General features: G+C 35.8%; 1 protein-coding gene across 3 annotated transcripts in view; it reads left to right on the top strand.

The window, feature by feature from the left end:
- The window catches only part of RAP1B (RAP1B, member of RAS oncogene family), a 52,997-nt gene extending 37,479 nt beyond the window's left edge, over positions 1 to 15,518 (top strand). For 2 of the 3 annotated variants that reach the window (XM_064283914.1, XM_064283915.1), the window contains exons 2-8: positions 5,406 to 5,484; positions 6,460 to 6,528; positions 7,749 to 7,805; positions 8,755 to 8,895; positions 11,505 to 11,648; positions 12,337 to 12,453; positions 15,072 to 15,518. In XM_064283914.1, the coding sequence (XP_064139984.1) occupies positions 5,428 to 5,484; positions 6,460 to 6,528; positions 7,749 to 7,805; positions 8,755 to 8,895; positions 11,505 to 11,648; positions 12,337 to 12,423 (555 nt within the window). In that variant the 5' untranslated portion in view covers positions 5,406 to 5,427 and the 3' untranslated portion in view covers positions 12,424 to 12,453; positions 15,072 to 15,518. Of the gene's footprint in view, positions 1 to 5,405; positions 5,485 to 6,459; positions 6,529 to 7,748; positions 7,806 to 8,754; positions 8,896 to 11,504; positions 11,649 to 12,336; positions 12,459 to 15,071 lie in introns of those variants that run through there. The other variant, XM_064283916.1, reaches the window with a different exon arrangement.
- The last annotated feature ends 394 nt before the right edge of the window (positions 15,519 to 15,912 follow it).

The following is a 15,912-nucleotide window of genomic DNA, read 5'->3' as shown; positions in this document are numbered from 1 at the left end:
ATGGTGTTGCATTCATCGTCAAAAAGAACATTTCAAGATCTATCCTGAAGTACAACGCTGTCAGTGATAGGATAATATCCATACGCCTAAAAGGACGACCAGTTAATACGACTATTATTCAAATTTACACACCAACCACTAGGGCCAGAGATGAAGAAATAGAAGATTTTTATGAGCTGCTGCAGTCTGAAATTGATCGAACATGCAATCAGGATGCATTGATAATTACTGGTGATTGGAATGCGAAAGTTGGAAACGAAGAAGAAGGATCACTCATTGGAAAATACAGCCTTGGTGATAGAAACAATGCCGGAGATCGAATGATAGAATTTTGCAAGACCAACGACTTCTTCATTGCAAATACCTTCTTTCACCAGCATAAACAGCGACTGTACACATGGGCGTCGCCAGACGGAACACACGGAAATCAAATGGACTACATCTGTGGAAAGAGACAATGGAAAAGCTCAATATCATCAGTCAGAACAAGGCCAGGGGCTGACTGTGGAACAGACCATCAGTTGCTCATATGCAAGTTCAAGCTGAAACTGAAGAAAATCAGAGCAAGTCCACGAGAGCCAAAATATGAGCTTGAGTGTATCCCACCTGAATTTAGAGACCATCTGAAGAATAGATTTGACTCCTGGAACGCTAGAACAGAATAGGTCCTCAAGAAATGTCTCCACCAAGTAAACAGTTAACAAGAGCCTTTTAATTTTTTTTAATACTGCATCAACTTATCATTTTGTTACACTTTTTCACTTCCCAGTGACTTTTAGAGTTAACTCCTATGGTTCATAATTTGGGTCAGTAATATCTGCAGTTGGATCTTAGGTCTTATTAATGAAAAGTATTATATAATCCAGAACAGTGGATAATTAAACTGTTATTTGCTTTTTGACACCAAACGCATTGCCATCAAGTCGATTCTGAGTCATAGTGACCTTATAGGACAGAGTAGAACTGCCCCATAGAGTTTCCAAGGAGTGCCTGACAGATTTGAACTGCTGGCCTTTAGGTTAGCAGCCGTAGCACTTAACCACTACGCCACCAGGGTTTCGTTGCTTTTTGATACGTACTTTTATGGAGTGAGGAAACCCTGGTGGCATAGTGGCTAAGAACTACGGCTACTAACCAAAAGATCGGCAGTTTGAATCCACCAGGCACTCCTTGACTATATGGGGCAGTTGTGCTCTGTCCTTTGGGGTCGCTATGAGTTGGAGTTTATATAGTGAACACATTTATCCTAAAACTTTACTGAGTTTTTTGTATTGAGCTAGTAGGTAAAACTGATTGTCAGTGGAAAACTCATTACCCGTTTCCACCAAATCAATTCTGACTCTTAGCAACCATATAGGACAGAGTAGACCTGCCCTGTAGGGTTACGAAGGAGCAGCTGGTGGATTCAGACTGCCAGGCTTTTGGTTAACAGCCAAGCTCTTAACCACTGCGCCACCAGGGCTCTGATTCTTAATGGAGGAAAAAGCAATTCTGTTTCACTGTATTGAGTGCCAGCTCAGACCAGTGCTAATGGTGTTAAACAGCTGTCATTTATTGTTACTGTGTACAAGGTGTAAACCCTGGTGGTGTAGTGGTTAAGAGCAGTGGCTGCTAACCAAAAGGTTGGCAGTTCGAATCTACCAGGCGCTCCTTGGAAACCCTATGGGGCAGTTCTACTCTGTCCTGTAGGGGCTCTATGAGTTGGAATCATCTCGATGGCAGCGGTTTATGGGTGTACAGGTATCATATCAATGACTCTTAGGAAAAATTACCACATTTCATTCCTTAATTTATTAAGCACATATTATGGGCTGGGCACTGTTTCAAGTTCTGGGCATGTAACAATAAAGAAAACAAAAATCCCTTCCCTTGTGGGGTTTACATTCTTGTGTAATTTGCTTCACAATTTTATGTAGGTGTTTTTGCCTCTGTTTTACCTACAGGGAAAGTGAGGCTCTGAAAGATTTCCTGACTTGCCCAAGGTTATACAAAGACAGGATTTAAAACTTAGGTGCTGTTATCCACTGTGCTGTGCTTTCAAAATTGTCTGCATTTGTGATCTTCAGAGAAAGCAGTTAGTCTCAGGGTTTCAAACAGTAGTTACCACAAACCCATTTGAAAATCCGATGTGATGTCTCTCCTCATCTTAAAATTGTGCATGAGACTTTAGACAGGTCACAGATTTCCAAATGTTCGAACAGTTTTTCAGGACTGCTATAGTAGCAAAGGTTTGAAAAAATATTGTTTCAAATATTGGCTATTGGACTGTTAGTTATTCTGTTTTTGAGGGGAAAAATTAACCCCCTGGGAGTGGTATTTATCAGAATGTAGATAAAATATTTCAGTTGGTCCAGATGAGGAAATATTAGTAAAAGATTAAGAAAGATAATGATTATGCTCAGTTGTATTGTCCTCTTAGCACTGTTCCTTGTTAGAAAGCTGCTTACTGATAAGTTAGATATGTTCTGTCACTAAATATTTTTAGGCTTAAAATCTTTATCGCTGACCTTAAATTTTCTATGTCCATAAGGCTCTGCAGTAAAAATTCTTCTAGGTTGAGTTATTAAATTAAAACACAAATTGATTAGCATTATTTATAATATTCTCAAACTGGGAACAATCCAAATGTCCATCAGCTGGTGAATGGGTAAAGAAAATATGGGATATCCGTAGCAGGGAGATATTTTTATCAGTAATAAATAAAAGAACAAATTATTGATAGAAACAATAATATGGATGAACCTCAAAAACATGCCAAGTGAAATAATACAAACACAAAAGACCACATCTTGTATGATTCCATTTATTTGAAGTTTCTTCTAAGAAATCTTTTGATTTCCATTCTTTGCTTTCAACAAAATTTAAGAAGGATGGAATGAAATTAGCCAAGAGATTATTAAAAATAATTTTTTGATAATGGATTACTGTGTTTTGCTATGTAACTTGAAAGGAGCTCAGAAAATTGGGTGACATTGATATAACAAAACTCCACCCCCATCGTTATGTTTACACCCATAAAAATAAAAAATAGCAAGACAATTCAGGATGATTCTTGATCCATTTTAGCAACAAGTAATTTTCATTCATGGATAAATGAAGCAGCTGGAGCCCTAACCATCTTGTTAAGAAATACAATATCCAAAATTTTTTACTTTTTATATTCATTATTTTTTAATGGTAGTATTTATGTTGATGCAATCAAATGTGTTATGCTTTCGCATTTTAGAAAATTTATACAGTTGTGTAGCCATCACCATTACTTATTTTAGGACACCTCTATCTCCTCAAAAGTTTCTTGCCTTAGTTATCCATCTAGTGCTGCTATAATAGAAATACTACAAGTGGATGGCTTTAACAAAGATAAATTTATTCTCTCACAGTCTAGGAGGCTCGAAGTCTAAATTCAGCATGCCAGCTCCAAGGGAAAGCTTTCTTTCTGTGTTGGCTCTAGGGGAAGGTCCTTGTCGTCCATCTTGCCAGGGTTTAGCAGCTTCTTAGTACAGGGACCCTGGGTCCAAAGAATGCTCTCCCCTCCTGGTTCTTCATTCTTGGTGGTGATAGGTCCCCCTCCTCTCTGCCGGCTTCTCTCTCTTATATCTCAAAAGAGATTGACTCAAGATACAACCTAATCTTGTAGATTGTGTCCTGTGCCATTAATTTAACTGCCTCTAATCCTTTTTTTTAATCCTGCCTCATTAACATCATAGAGGTTAGGATTTACAATAAAAGGGATAATCACAACAGATCACAAAATGGTATACATCCACACAGTACCGGAATTGTAGCCTAGCCAAGTTAACACACATTTTGGGGGCACACAATTCAATCCATAACTGTTCTCTTGTGACCATATATAGTTTAGTCTCCACTCTCACCTCCAGGCAACCAATGATCTACTTCTGTCTCTGTAAACCAAAAAACCAAACCCATTGCCGTCGAGTCCATTCCAGCTCGTAGCGACTGACCATATAGGACAGAGTAGAACTGCCCCCATAGGTTTTCCAAGGAGCAACTGGTGAATTTGAACTGCTAGCCATTTGGATAGCAGCCAAGCACTTAACAGGCTGCCACCAGGGCTCCTTTGTAGGTTTTCCTTTTTAAGGGAGCAAATCTCCAGGTCTTCTCTTTCAAGGAGCAGCTGGTGGGTTTGATTCTTACCTTTCTGTTAGCAGCTTAATCATTGCACCATCAGGGCTCCTTACCATGACTATAGAACTTTTTTTCCTTAATTGAGGGAGTTTAAAATGTGTTCTGGCAGCTACCATGGCTACTGACCAATTAGGGTTTTTCTGTTTTTTTTTTAGAAGTGTGGGAGCTTTTTATTCTTATGTGATCCCCTACTGCAGAAACTTTTAGATCTTCTCTTTCTGTCCTTAGTATTTTGAAGTTTCATAATGATAAGCCTTGTTATGGGCTTCCTTTTTTTTTTTTTTGGTATTTCCGTATTTCGTCATGCTAAACACTCAGTAAACTTTTCATTCTGGGCACTCATATTCTGCAGTTCTACCTATAATTCCAGAGCATTTTCAGGATTCTTCAGGGGCAAATGGGCTGTTTGTCAGTACCTCCCCCCACTTCAGGAATATACATTTGGGATTCAGCTTCCTGTGCTGACTCATTTACCATTCCTCTGTCCCCAGGGGTCAGCAGACTTTTTCTGCATAATAATCAAACCTGTCGTCCTCCACTTGATTCCAAAAATGCCAGATAGTAAATACCTTATGCTTTCAGGCTGGATGGTGTCTGTTGTAACTGCTTAACTCTGCCATTGTAGCAAGAATACAATCATAATACACAAATGAATGAGTGTGGCTGTATTCCAGTAAAACTGTATGTACAAAAATAGGTAATGGGTCAGATTTGTTTTCAGATCCCTGCCCTATCCTGGGGATCTTCACTAGACCATTAGCTCAGTGAGGACATTGGTTTTTGTCTTTTGTTTGCTGGGTGTATCCCTGGCTCTTAGTAGGCACTCAGCTACCTGTTAAATGTAAGATTACAGATGATTGATGGTATGTTTGCATTTGTTTCCTGCTCTTGTTTTGGGATGGCTTCTAAGAAAGGGATAGTGGGAAACATGTTTGTCACTGGTATCTTGTAACCAATAAAATACCCTTTTGTGCTGTTTTCCATCCCCCCTCCCCCCTTTCTCTAACTTACCAGACTAAATATTTGATTCTGAATTAGGGTATTACTGAAAGTCATGTTTTGTAACTCTGTAGTTTCTTTTTACCTCTGTCGTAAAGAGCCTACCATAGCATCCTTTAGGAGTTGTTTAAAGAATGTTCCTGATTAGCACAGTATAGTTATTTTAAATAAATCTGCTTTCTTGAGTATGTCTTATTTATATAAGAAGCACGTGAAAACAAAGACATTACTTAAGCATTATTTTTTTTTTTAAACAGGTTTTAACAACAAGTGTGCACCATGCGTGAATATAAGTTAGTCGTTCTTGGCTCAGGAGGTGTTGGAAAGTCTGCTCTGGTAAGTCGTTCCCAGTGTACTTAAGCTATTCGTTCCAAGACATGTTCTTTTTTTGTTGAGGTTTAGGTTTTGATTATTAAGCTTCTTTTGTTTAGGGTAAAATCTCCTAATGGCTTTAGAAGTAATATATTTTTCTTGTAATTGTACTCTGCTTCCAGTTGTATCTGGATAAATCATACTCTTTCTGGAACATTAGTTCCAAACTGACATGAAGTATCCCAGAATAGAGTTTGGGCTAAGCCCAGAGGGTGAGAGCATATAAATGTGTGTCGATTTGTATTTCAGAGTCAGATGGGAATGAATTTTGGTCTTACTCCCTGTGAGTAGGCTTATACTAGATATTTTGTTAGAAAATATAAAATAACATTTATTTTAAAAATCTTTTTCAAGTGTTACCTTTGTCCAGTTTTTAACATAATTTTAGCAACCACGTTTTCTGCATCAATGAATACTGTAACAAGAAAGAAGACACAGTTGGTGGTGGGGATGGGATAAAGGGGGAGAAACGTAGAGAAAATAAATTGGATATTTGAGAGTTTAGCAAAGCCCCACAATAAAAAATAGATTGACCTTCTCTTTCTCCAAGTGAGAGAAAACCACCTCACTTGGCCACTTAGAGTAGCCACCTAGCACAGAACTTGACTTGGTTGGATTAAACTGAGAAGTGTGCACAACATGGTGTGAGGTGTTTTTTCATTTGTAAATATATCTGAAGCGATGGGAAGGTGTGTTGTATGTGCCCATGTGTGTATATACACAATAGTTACATACATTCTAATTAAAATTCAGATTTCAGCCCTTAAGGCTAAAACAGGAGTCGTTCCTAAGATAATCTTCTCACCCAGCACATACATTCAGATGGATTATGTTTTTTCCTCAATGATACAGTCTGCAGTGTGAAATCAATAGTTTAAAATTTACAGATTTCAATTCTTTTTTTTTTAAGAAGTATAATGGTATGTTAATTTTTTTCAGACCGTACAGTTTGTTCAAGGAATTTTTGTTGAAAAATATGATCCTACGATAGAAGATTCTTATAGAAAGGTATGTCTTACTTTAGAAGGCCTTTTGCTTTTACTTTAATATATATATAAATACTTACTGCTTTTAGCTTTATAATTATTGAGTGTTGTATACAAAGTAGAATGAAGAAGCAGATTTAATTTATAAAATTATTTGGTGGAAAAAGTTAACACCTGATTATTACGTGGCGTGTGTTTGCCCGTATAGGAGCATCTTAAACACTCGTGTGCACACACATAGAGAATCTTTAAGTTTATTTTGACGCCAAGATTATAATTTGACCTACAGATTTTAGAGTGTGGCCATCCATTCCAAGTGGTAGTCTGCATGTTTTTCCCTCTAGAAAGACTGAGTATTCTCAGGCTTCCTTCTCTTAAACCTTGAGGTATGAGTCTGGAGGTCTACCTAAGCTTCCTGCTTAGAACTCCTTGAGAAAGCGCCACTGCTAACAATGGAAAAGTGAATTCCTGTGTTCACTAACACAGCATGTGACAGTAAAGCTTACTGCACAGACATTTTAACAGTACAAAAAGAATTGTACTTTTTGTGTATCAGCCAGCCTGATGGAAAAAAACAGGTATTGTTTCCATTTTTCCCTCCATGTCCACAGTCATCCAGAAAAACTGGGAACGCCTTCTTGCACCTCAGCTGTAAGGCAGTATTACTATTTTCTTTTCACATCTAAGCAACTTTTTTTTTTTTACCATAAGGAATATCAGGCAAAAGAGGTAACTACCTACAGGGTCACTATCAGTCGGAATCGACTCATTGGCAATGAGTTTGGTTTTTTTTTTTTTTTTTTTTTAAACTACCCCATAGGGTTTCCAAGGAGCTGCTGGTGCAGTTGAACTGCCCACGTTTTGGTTAGTGTATGTAATTAATTTGATAGCCGTGGCACTGCTTGTTACTAGTAATGATAGGGACTGTGGCTATCTAGAGGAAGAGTAAAAAGTATAGAGGAGTTGATATAGGAACAGTTCAATATTGTTGGAACTATCTTTGAGCTGTTTTGAAATCATTGCCTCTCCAGAATTAAGTGCTGAGTGATGCATATTGAGACTCGATCTTGTAGGTGTCCTTGTGTTGAGTTGAGAACACATGGTTTTTAAACCTAATACAATTTAGGGGTCTTTGAACCTTGATTTACCTGTGTCTGTGTTTAAAATCACATTAGCCTTTGTGTATATTAAGGTAGTCTTGTATTCGTGAAAACTAAAGGTGTATTTTAATCTTTTCCCCAGCAAGTTGAAGTAGATGCACAACAGTGTATGCTTGAAATCTTGGATACTGCAGGAACGGTATGTAAAATAAGTACCAAAGCGTATGTGCAGTTTGTACAGTATCGACCTTATAAATGCTAGTACTCTATAGCCAAATATTAGTTAAGCTTATTAAAAGTACTGACATTAAATCTGGAAACTATTTTTCTTACTCTCTTGAATAATTCTTACATTCTTTTTTATGGTGTGCTTTCTAATTACAGTAGGTCAGTTATTGAAGAATTAGAACATTTATTAGAATGATAATTTTTATAAGCTCAGGAATACTTTTAAAACAAGTTAGAGTATATTGCCATATTTCAAATAATGTGAAAAATAGTTGGGCATACATTCATTCTTCAGTGACTGTGAATTTATTTTGCATGGTATCTTTGCCCCTTCGAAGTATTTACAGGCCAACTAGATTTATAGGTATCTGAAGGTGAAAGGAAGATGTATTCTGGGTATATGGTATTTATTCAACTAATGTTTGAGTACCTTATATGCGCCAGGCACTGTGTACTAACCCTCAAAAGCTCACACTGTAGTGAAGAGAAAAATGGTAGGAAGAAATGACAAGATATGGGGAAGCATGCTGATGGACCTCATAGAGCTAGAGCGTTGTGAGATAGCTGAATAACTTGACAATAGAATTTGGATGCCTTACACATTAAGATACATGAAAAAGTTGTTAACCATATATAAGATCTGCGTTTAAGTAAGTTTTGGAGATGAGATATTTCTAACCTACTCAAGTGTATTTATTATGCATAAATCTAGTTTGATGTATTATTTTAAAATAAAAAACCTATTTCTTGAAATACCAGTTTTTCAAATTGTATTTTTCCATGACTGTAATTTTAAGAAACGTTACATTATACTATAATAATCTTCACTGAACTATAATTGTAGACTTTACTTTGAAAATTGTCAAATTAACTATCAAAACTTTTTTTTTTTTTTTAATGAATTTTTCCTCCCACTATAGGAACAATTTACAGCAATGAGGGATTTGTACATGAAAAATGGACAAGGCTTTGCATTAGTTTATTCCATCACAGCACAGTCCACTTTTAATGATTTGCAAGATCTGAGAGAACAAATTCTTCGAGTTAAAGACACTGACGATGTAAGCTGACTTCTAATACATTCTATTTTTAAACCCTTGTAATGGTATTCAGTTTAACTTTTTTGCTGGTTTATGTTCAAAAGTTTTTTCCTTATAATGTGGAAAGTGAAAAAATTTCTTCCTGCCACCTTATCCTGTGCAAAATAAATTTTATACCCTTTCTATTTTTAAATCATGCATTTGGTGGGGAGAGAGGAAGGATGTGGAAGACAGATGTTAATAAATGGAATAAATGATGTTCTGGCCAATTTCCGGTAGAATTAAGAGCTCTTTTTTTTTTTTAAACAAGAATCACATACATACGAACATATCTCAAGCAGCTATGACATAGAAAGAGCATAATAATAATAATTTTTAAAAGAAGGAAAAAAATATATTAGAACCGAAGCTTAATTTAGATGCCCCTTCAGAGTACGTCATAATGGAGTTTAATCCCTATTGAAAAGATTATTTTCATTATTTATTGTATTATATGTAGCAGTGGCTCTCAAAATTCATTTTGTATCAGAATCATCTATAGGGCTTGTTAAAATACAGATTGCTGGGCCTTATCCCCGGAGTTACTGATTCAGTAAACCTGGGTTGGCCTGGGGTAGGACCCAAGAATTCATGTTTCTAAGAAATTTCCAGGTGATGGTGAAGCTGCTGCTCCTGTCCCTATACCTTGAGAACCACTGTACTGTAAGTAGCAACTATTGCGAGAGCTGGGAGATACCCATGGTAAATCCTGCCATTTTCTGGACTTCTGGAACAAGGGAACCTTCAGGGAACCTACCTATTTATAGCAACCTCATTTTTCAGTTAATATATGTTTTCACCTGTCTCTGGTAGTTCTCTTCAGTTGTAGTTCTCTTCTAGCGTAGTTCTCTTCAGTTGTTTGCATCCCTAACAGGTACTTACTAAGTGTGTCTGATATACCTAGAACTGTCATAGATATTGGGAATGCAAAAAATTTAAAGACATGGTTCTTCCCTTTAAGGAACTTAAAATTAACGAGTCAAAATTAACAAAACAAATATTTGTAGAACAATAAAAAATTAGTTTGGGCTGGAGTAAATAGAAGAAGCTCTTTGAAGATGGTGGATCTTTGAGTTTGGCCCTGAAAAAATGTGTTGAAATTATCAAAATGTAAAAATAGAAGAGGATTAAAAAAAAAAAATCTCTGATGGGCTAATTTGCAAATTTGAGAATGTGTGGAAAATGTGAGGATGAGGCTAGAACATGGCTGCTTGACTAGAACATAGATAATTTGTGGTTCATAATGTTACTTTCCAACTTGAGGGGGAAAAAAGTAAATAATACTTAACTTTCCTAGAGCCTACTTCCTGTTGTCTGATTTCCTGTATACTGTCCAAGTGCGACCTTTTACATGTTGTGGTTTAATTTAATTAAAAAGGGTATTTCATTCAACAAGGTCAGTTTCTGCCGTACCATGTAAGAAAGTATTAGATGTTTTTTCTTTATACTTGATCGTTTACATGGTCAAAGGACCACACTCCACCTGCTAAAGGGAATGATTATACTAAAAGCGTTTTTTGGAAGTGATATTCATTGTAGGATACAGAAGAATATTCCTGCAAGTCATCAGCTACATGTTTAAAATATTTTTTTTTTAAGTGAACACGGTGTGGGTGGGTGGGTGTGGGGGGTGGTGTGTGTATAGAACTTAGCAGTGTAGAACTGCGAAATTCCTTTATCTCCAAGAAATAAAACTCTCTCTTCCTAATAAAACAGAATTCTTGCTTTTCAACTTCGAATTTTTTTTTCCCAGAAGTGCTTTGGAAAGCCAAAAGGTTTAACAGTGGTTTTGCAGAATAAGTGTTATTTTTTCATATAGTATTTTTTAAAAATTATAAATACCACATGTATGCAAACACATGACATTATTAATAAGTGGTTGTGTTTTTTTTTAAGTTAATTTAACTTTGGCTTTGTAATAATCTATAGGCGCCTTCCAAATTTCTCCTTTTTGTGTTGTGAAATTGAGAAACGCTTATGTGATAAATGCATGTCAGGAAACAAGAAAACTTGAAGTTGATTCACACTCCTTAAACTTTTTTAAATGTTGAAATATATTGGCTTCTGGAGTAACACCTCTTTGTACTTCCTTTTAAAAGGTTATGTGTTTTTGCTTACTGTAATTATAAGTCCATTTTGTAATTTTCAGTTTTGCGTGTCTCTTTTATAAGTAGGTCGTGGTTTTCTAAGAAGCTCATGTGAAAGGTTCTTGTTTGTATCTGCATTGACTCATTGAGGACCTGTATTATATCCATTTTATTTAACATGAGAATTTTCCTTTTTTTTTCCTCTCTGTCTTTTCTTTGGAGTTACCATATGACATCTCCATGAGATAAGGCAGTGGAGACAATTGACAGTGTAGTTAACACACCTGAAAATCAATACTTATTATTAATTGTGCTTAAGAATTACAAATGAACAGTGTTAAGGCTTTCATATTTAACTAAATTTTGTATATTATTAATGCTGTTTTTCTTTGGCATAATATGAGAAATAATCCTTGGGGCTCTCTCAGAATTCTTTGGATTTGAATTTTTAGGGCATATTTTTATTTACTTACTTATTTTCACCCTCACAAATTTTATTTTTAGGTTCCAATGATTCTGGTTGGAAATAAGTGTGACTTAGAAGATGAAAGAGTTGTAGGAAAGGAACAAGGCCAAAATCTAGCACGACAGTGGAACAACTGTGCATTCTTAGAATCTTCTGCAAAGTCAAAAATAAATGTTAATGAGGTATGGCCAGATATTATGCTTAAAATAACTCTAGTTGGAATTCAGCATTCATAATTAATAGGAAATAACGTGTATGTATTAATATAGCCCCAAGTTAATGTGTGCTCAGAGTACTATGTTGATCTTACAGGCAAAAAAATCTTATGTTAAATATATGCATGTTAATAAGCTGTTTCAGTCTCTTAAGTGCTGGTACAGTGGAACTTACCATGAAGAAAAGAAGACTAGACAGATGATAGAGTTGTAGAAGACAGATTAAGTCTTCTGGTGTATGAAGGATTTTATATAAACGATGGTGACTGAAATTTAGAAAGGTTTGCATCTGCATGGTTCTTGCCTTGAGGGGGTCTTAAAGCTATCTTGTATAGAAAAGTTGGAAGAAAAGTAAAGAGTTGGCTTTTTGTATGATTGTAAATATTCTAATTAAGGTCTCTGAAGCTCCTTCAACTGGTACTTACTTTAAGGAGAAAAAATTTGACCCTCCCAAAAAACAAACTAATACAAAAGAACTCAGCAATTATAAGCATATCTAGTTTTACTGTCATTCATTAACTAAACAGACTATTTGCTTTCTAGGTTCAATTTTATCCATGGAAATCCTTTTTTTTTTTTTTTTCTGTTGGTTTTTGTTGTTGCTTTACTTTTTTTTTTTTTCCTCTTGTAAATTAAAAAACTAATGTATTTGCAGATCTTTTATGACCTAGTGCGGCAAATTAACAGAAAAACTCCTGTACCTGGGAAGGCCCGCAAAAAGTCATCATGTCAGCTGCTTTAATATACTGAATGCATTGTAGCTCTGAGCCAGGTATGTTCATTTGTCTTTCCTTTGACCTTTAACCACTCATCTTCATTAAGGGCACTCTGTCAGGAAAACAACTATAGAGTCTTTTGTTAGTTCTAAAAATGAAATAGTTCCTTCTTAAGATATCCATGAATTAGTATGATACCCTATTGAAATAATTATTTACCTCACATCATCGGAAGTAAGGTGTTCCATATAAGTGAGTATTCTAGATAAGTTCTTTCAGTAAATACTTATGCCCCAGCAGGGTACTGGTTGGTGCTGGTGATAACAGCAGAGAATAAGATCGACCTTCTCCCTTAACCTCATGAAGCTAATTAGAGGCTAGTGGAACAGATAAACAAACAATTGAAAAATGCCTCTGATGGGATAAATCCAGGGTAGTACTAATAATAACACCATCTAACATTTAGGACATTTACCATATTCCAGGCACTCTTCTGAGTCCCTGGATGGCACATACAGTTTTGGTGCTAGCTGAAAGATTGGCAGTTGGAACCTAGCTAGAGGTGTACCTCAGAAGACAGGCCTGGTGATGTTCTTCCTAAAGGTCTCAGCTTTGAAAATCCTATAGAGCAGTTCTCTCTGCACACATGGGGTTGCCATGAGTTGGAATTGACTCGGCGACTAATAACAACTGGCACTCTTTTAAGTACTGTCTATGTATTCATTGAATTCTCACAACAGCCCTGTGAGACAAAGAATCATCATTATTCCTATTGTACAGATGAAGGAACTGAGGCACAAAAAGATTAAATTACTTACTCAAGGCCACATAGTTAATAAATAAAAGAGGCAGAATTTGAACCCGGGTGGGCTGGCTCTCAACTCCATGCTATTAACCAGTATGCTATTGTGGGTGTTGTAGGAGTCTATAACTAGGGCACCAAATGTGTCAGATATGGATCGAGAATTGAGGGAAAGTCTGTCAGTAAGAGATAGCCAAGCTGAGATCTAAACAAGTAGAAGCTAGCCCCTGAAGGATTCCCAGGGAGAGGGAACCACTAATATAAAAGTCCAGAGGTGAGACTGCAAAGGAAAACTGAGCATACAACATATTTAGGTAGATTTTGAAAACAATCCTATTAAATTAGTTAATACTTTAAAGTAGAAGGTCCACAAAAGAGAGGAAGACCCTCAACGTGATGTATTGACACAGTAGCTACAATGATGGGCTTAAGCATAGCAATGATTTTGATGATGGTGCAGGACCGGGCAGTATTTTGTTCTGTTGTACATGGGGTCACTATGAGTAGGAAGCACCTAACAACAACAGCAATATCTCTAAAGCAGTTAGATCAGTGCATAGCACATAGCAAGCACTCAATTATTAGCTCCTTGCATTTATGCTAAAGACAATTTCTTGCTCAGTTATCGTTAAACCATTATTTACTACACTCTTATCCTTGAGAACATTTTGAGATTTGTGGCCCTGCTTCCCCCTATGTTAAATAGCCCTTACTACCATACCACTCTGATTCTTTATCTTTTTAGAGTTTCTGTCCCATTTAAGGCTTTCTGTTTAGCAATACATCCTCTCATTCCTGTCCACGTGCCCATTTTCAAGAACACACATATGCCTGAGCTCAGCTCCCATCTGTCCTTTCCAATTTGCTACACCCTGTCTGCTAGGTTTTAGAAAACTAGATTACCAAACCTGTTGAGATTTCAGGCTCTCACTGAGGGCCTAAAGTTCAGCACATTTGTGCAAATTATTTCAGCAGCCACATCTGTATTAACAGCTGTTTCTGGAGCTTGCAATAAGCCTGAACTCCGTTAAAAAAATATATGTAATAAAAAGAAAACATTTTTATTTAGCCTAGGCATACCTGCAGAAAATCATCCAAAATAAATATTTAGCAGGAAATGAGTTCTGATTTTACTTCTTTTATCTCACTAGTATTTTTTAAAAGTTTAATTACATACAGTTTTAGTGTAATACCAGTTTTTTCTGGCATCCATCTTAAAAAGTTGATCGAACCTGTTTAAATTTAGAGTTAGGGAATGTGTAACTGTCAGTTGGTAAAGCTGTAAAGAGGCATCCTGAAATAAGTCTATTTTTTACAGTTCTCAAAACCAGCTTCTTGGCCAGTTTTATTAAAAGAGTAAAGAAGAAAGGTATTGATTTTCTGATACTAGAAACCCTGGTTTAGATGTATATTCTATACTAACAATGTAATTCTAGGATTGTAAACACTGTTTTAAGTTCATCCATTTTGTTAGTATTGATAATATCTCTTTATTCCTATTCTAATAAGATTAACCTAAATATTAATAGGATTTTTTTCTCTCTTAACTTTTGGAAGGTAATTATAGAAATTTGCACAAAGGTACTTTGTTTTTTTTGTATCTAAAATTTTACTGCAAAACAAAACAAAATCTTTCAAAGTGACACCAGAAAAGCATTTATCTTTTTGGAATGCAAAGATGAAAATGTCTACTCATGCTGTGTTTTGCTATGAGTTGTGGTTCATTAGTCATTAATGTAATGATTTAGGACAAGAGTCTGTGTTTATTTTCATTTCTAACACTTAAAGAGTGTTATCTTAATGTGTTCCTTTAGATTTTTTAATGTCCTATTTTCAACCCGTGTTTTCACTTAATTTTTTTCCTTTTGACAGGTCTGAAAAACTGTTGCCCAATTCAACAGTGCCAGCATTCCAACTTTGTTAAACCTACAACATCTTAAATGGACTTTCCTGTGGTGGTACCCTTTAAGAGGCGGATGAAAGCTACTACATCAGTTTGCACATTCTAATCACTTTCCAGTATCACAAGAGAGATTTTTACTTATATAATAGCCCTAGAGTATGCAACTGGTAAAACCAGAGGCTACATCCAGTATTACTGCTAAGAGACATTCTTCATCCACCGATGTTGTACATGTATGAAAATGGTGTACTGTATACTTTAACACGCCCCATACTTTGTATTGGAGAGTACAATAATGTAAATCCTAAAAGCACCACTATTTTAGCATAATAAAAGAAAGTCCAAAGAGCTCCTATATAGACTACTCCAGATAACTTTGCTTCTTTGATACTTGTAGCTTATTGTAATTTTTTTTTTAAGAAATTCAAGATCATTATCATTGTATTGTACAAAATAATAAGCGCTTTGATTAACACAGCTATATAGTTTTTTTTTTTTTTTTTGAAAAACCTGTGGAGACAGTGATCTTGTCTTTAAAATACGATAGTCCTTTCAGTATAATGTCTTAGATTAAAGACATTGCCTTTAATATCTGTCGGGAAGGAAATGTCCAGACTTTTCAAATCTCTTATTATATGTTTCCTTTTTTGTTTACATAGGGAACAGTGTTTATAGTTGTGTGTACAGTGGGGGTCTACAACAAGAAGTGTATATTTTCAAACAGTTTTTTAATGATTTAACAATTTTTGTAAATCATTTTCAGGCTTCTGCAGCTGTAGATTCTCACTGTGAATCCCTTGCTTGCTCATG

Source organism: Loxodonta africana, chromosome 4 (assembly GCF_030014295.1).
Source record: "Loxodonta africana isolate mLoxAfr1 chromosome 4, mLoxAfr1.hap2, whole genome shotgun sequence".
In the NCBI taxonomy this organism is placed as follows: Eukaryota; Metazoa; Chordata; class Mammalia; order Proboscidea; family Elephantidae; genus Loxodonta; species Loxodonta africana.
Note: the sequence above shows the minus strand (reverse complement) of the source record. Positions and strands in the feature narration are given on the sequence as shown.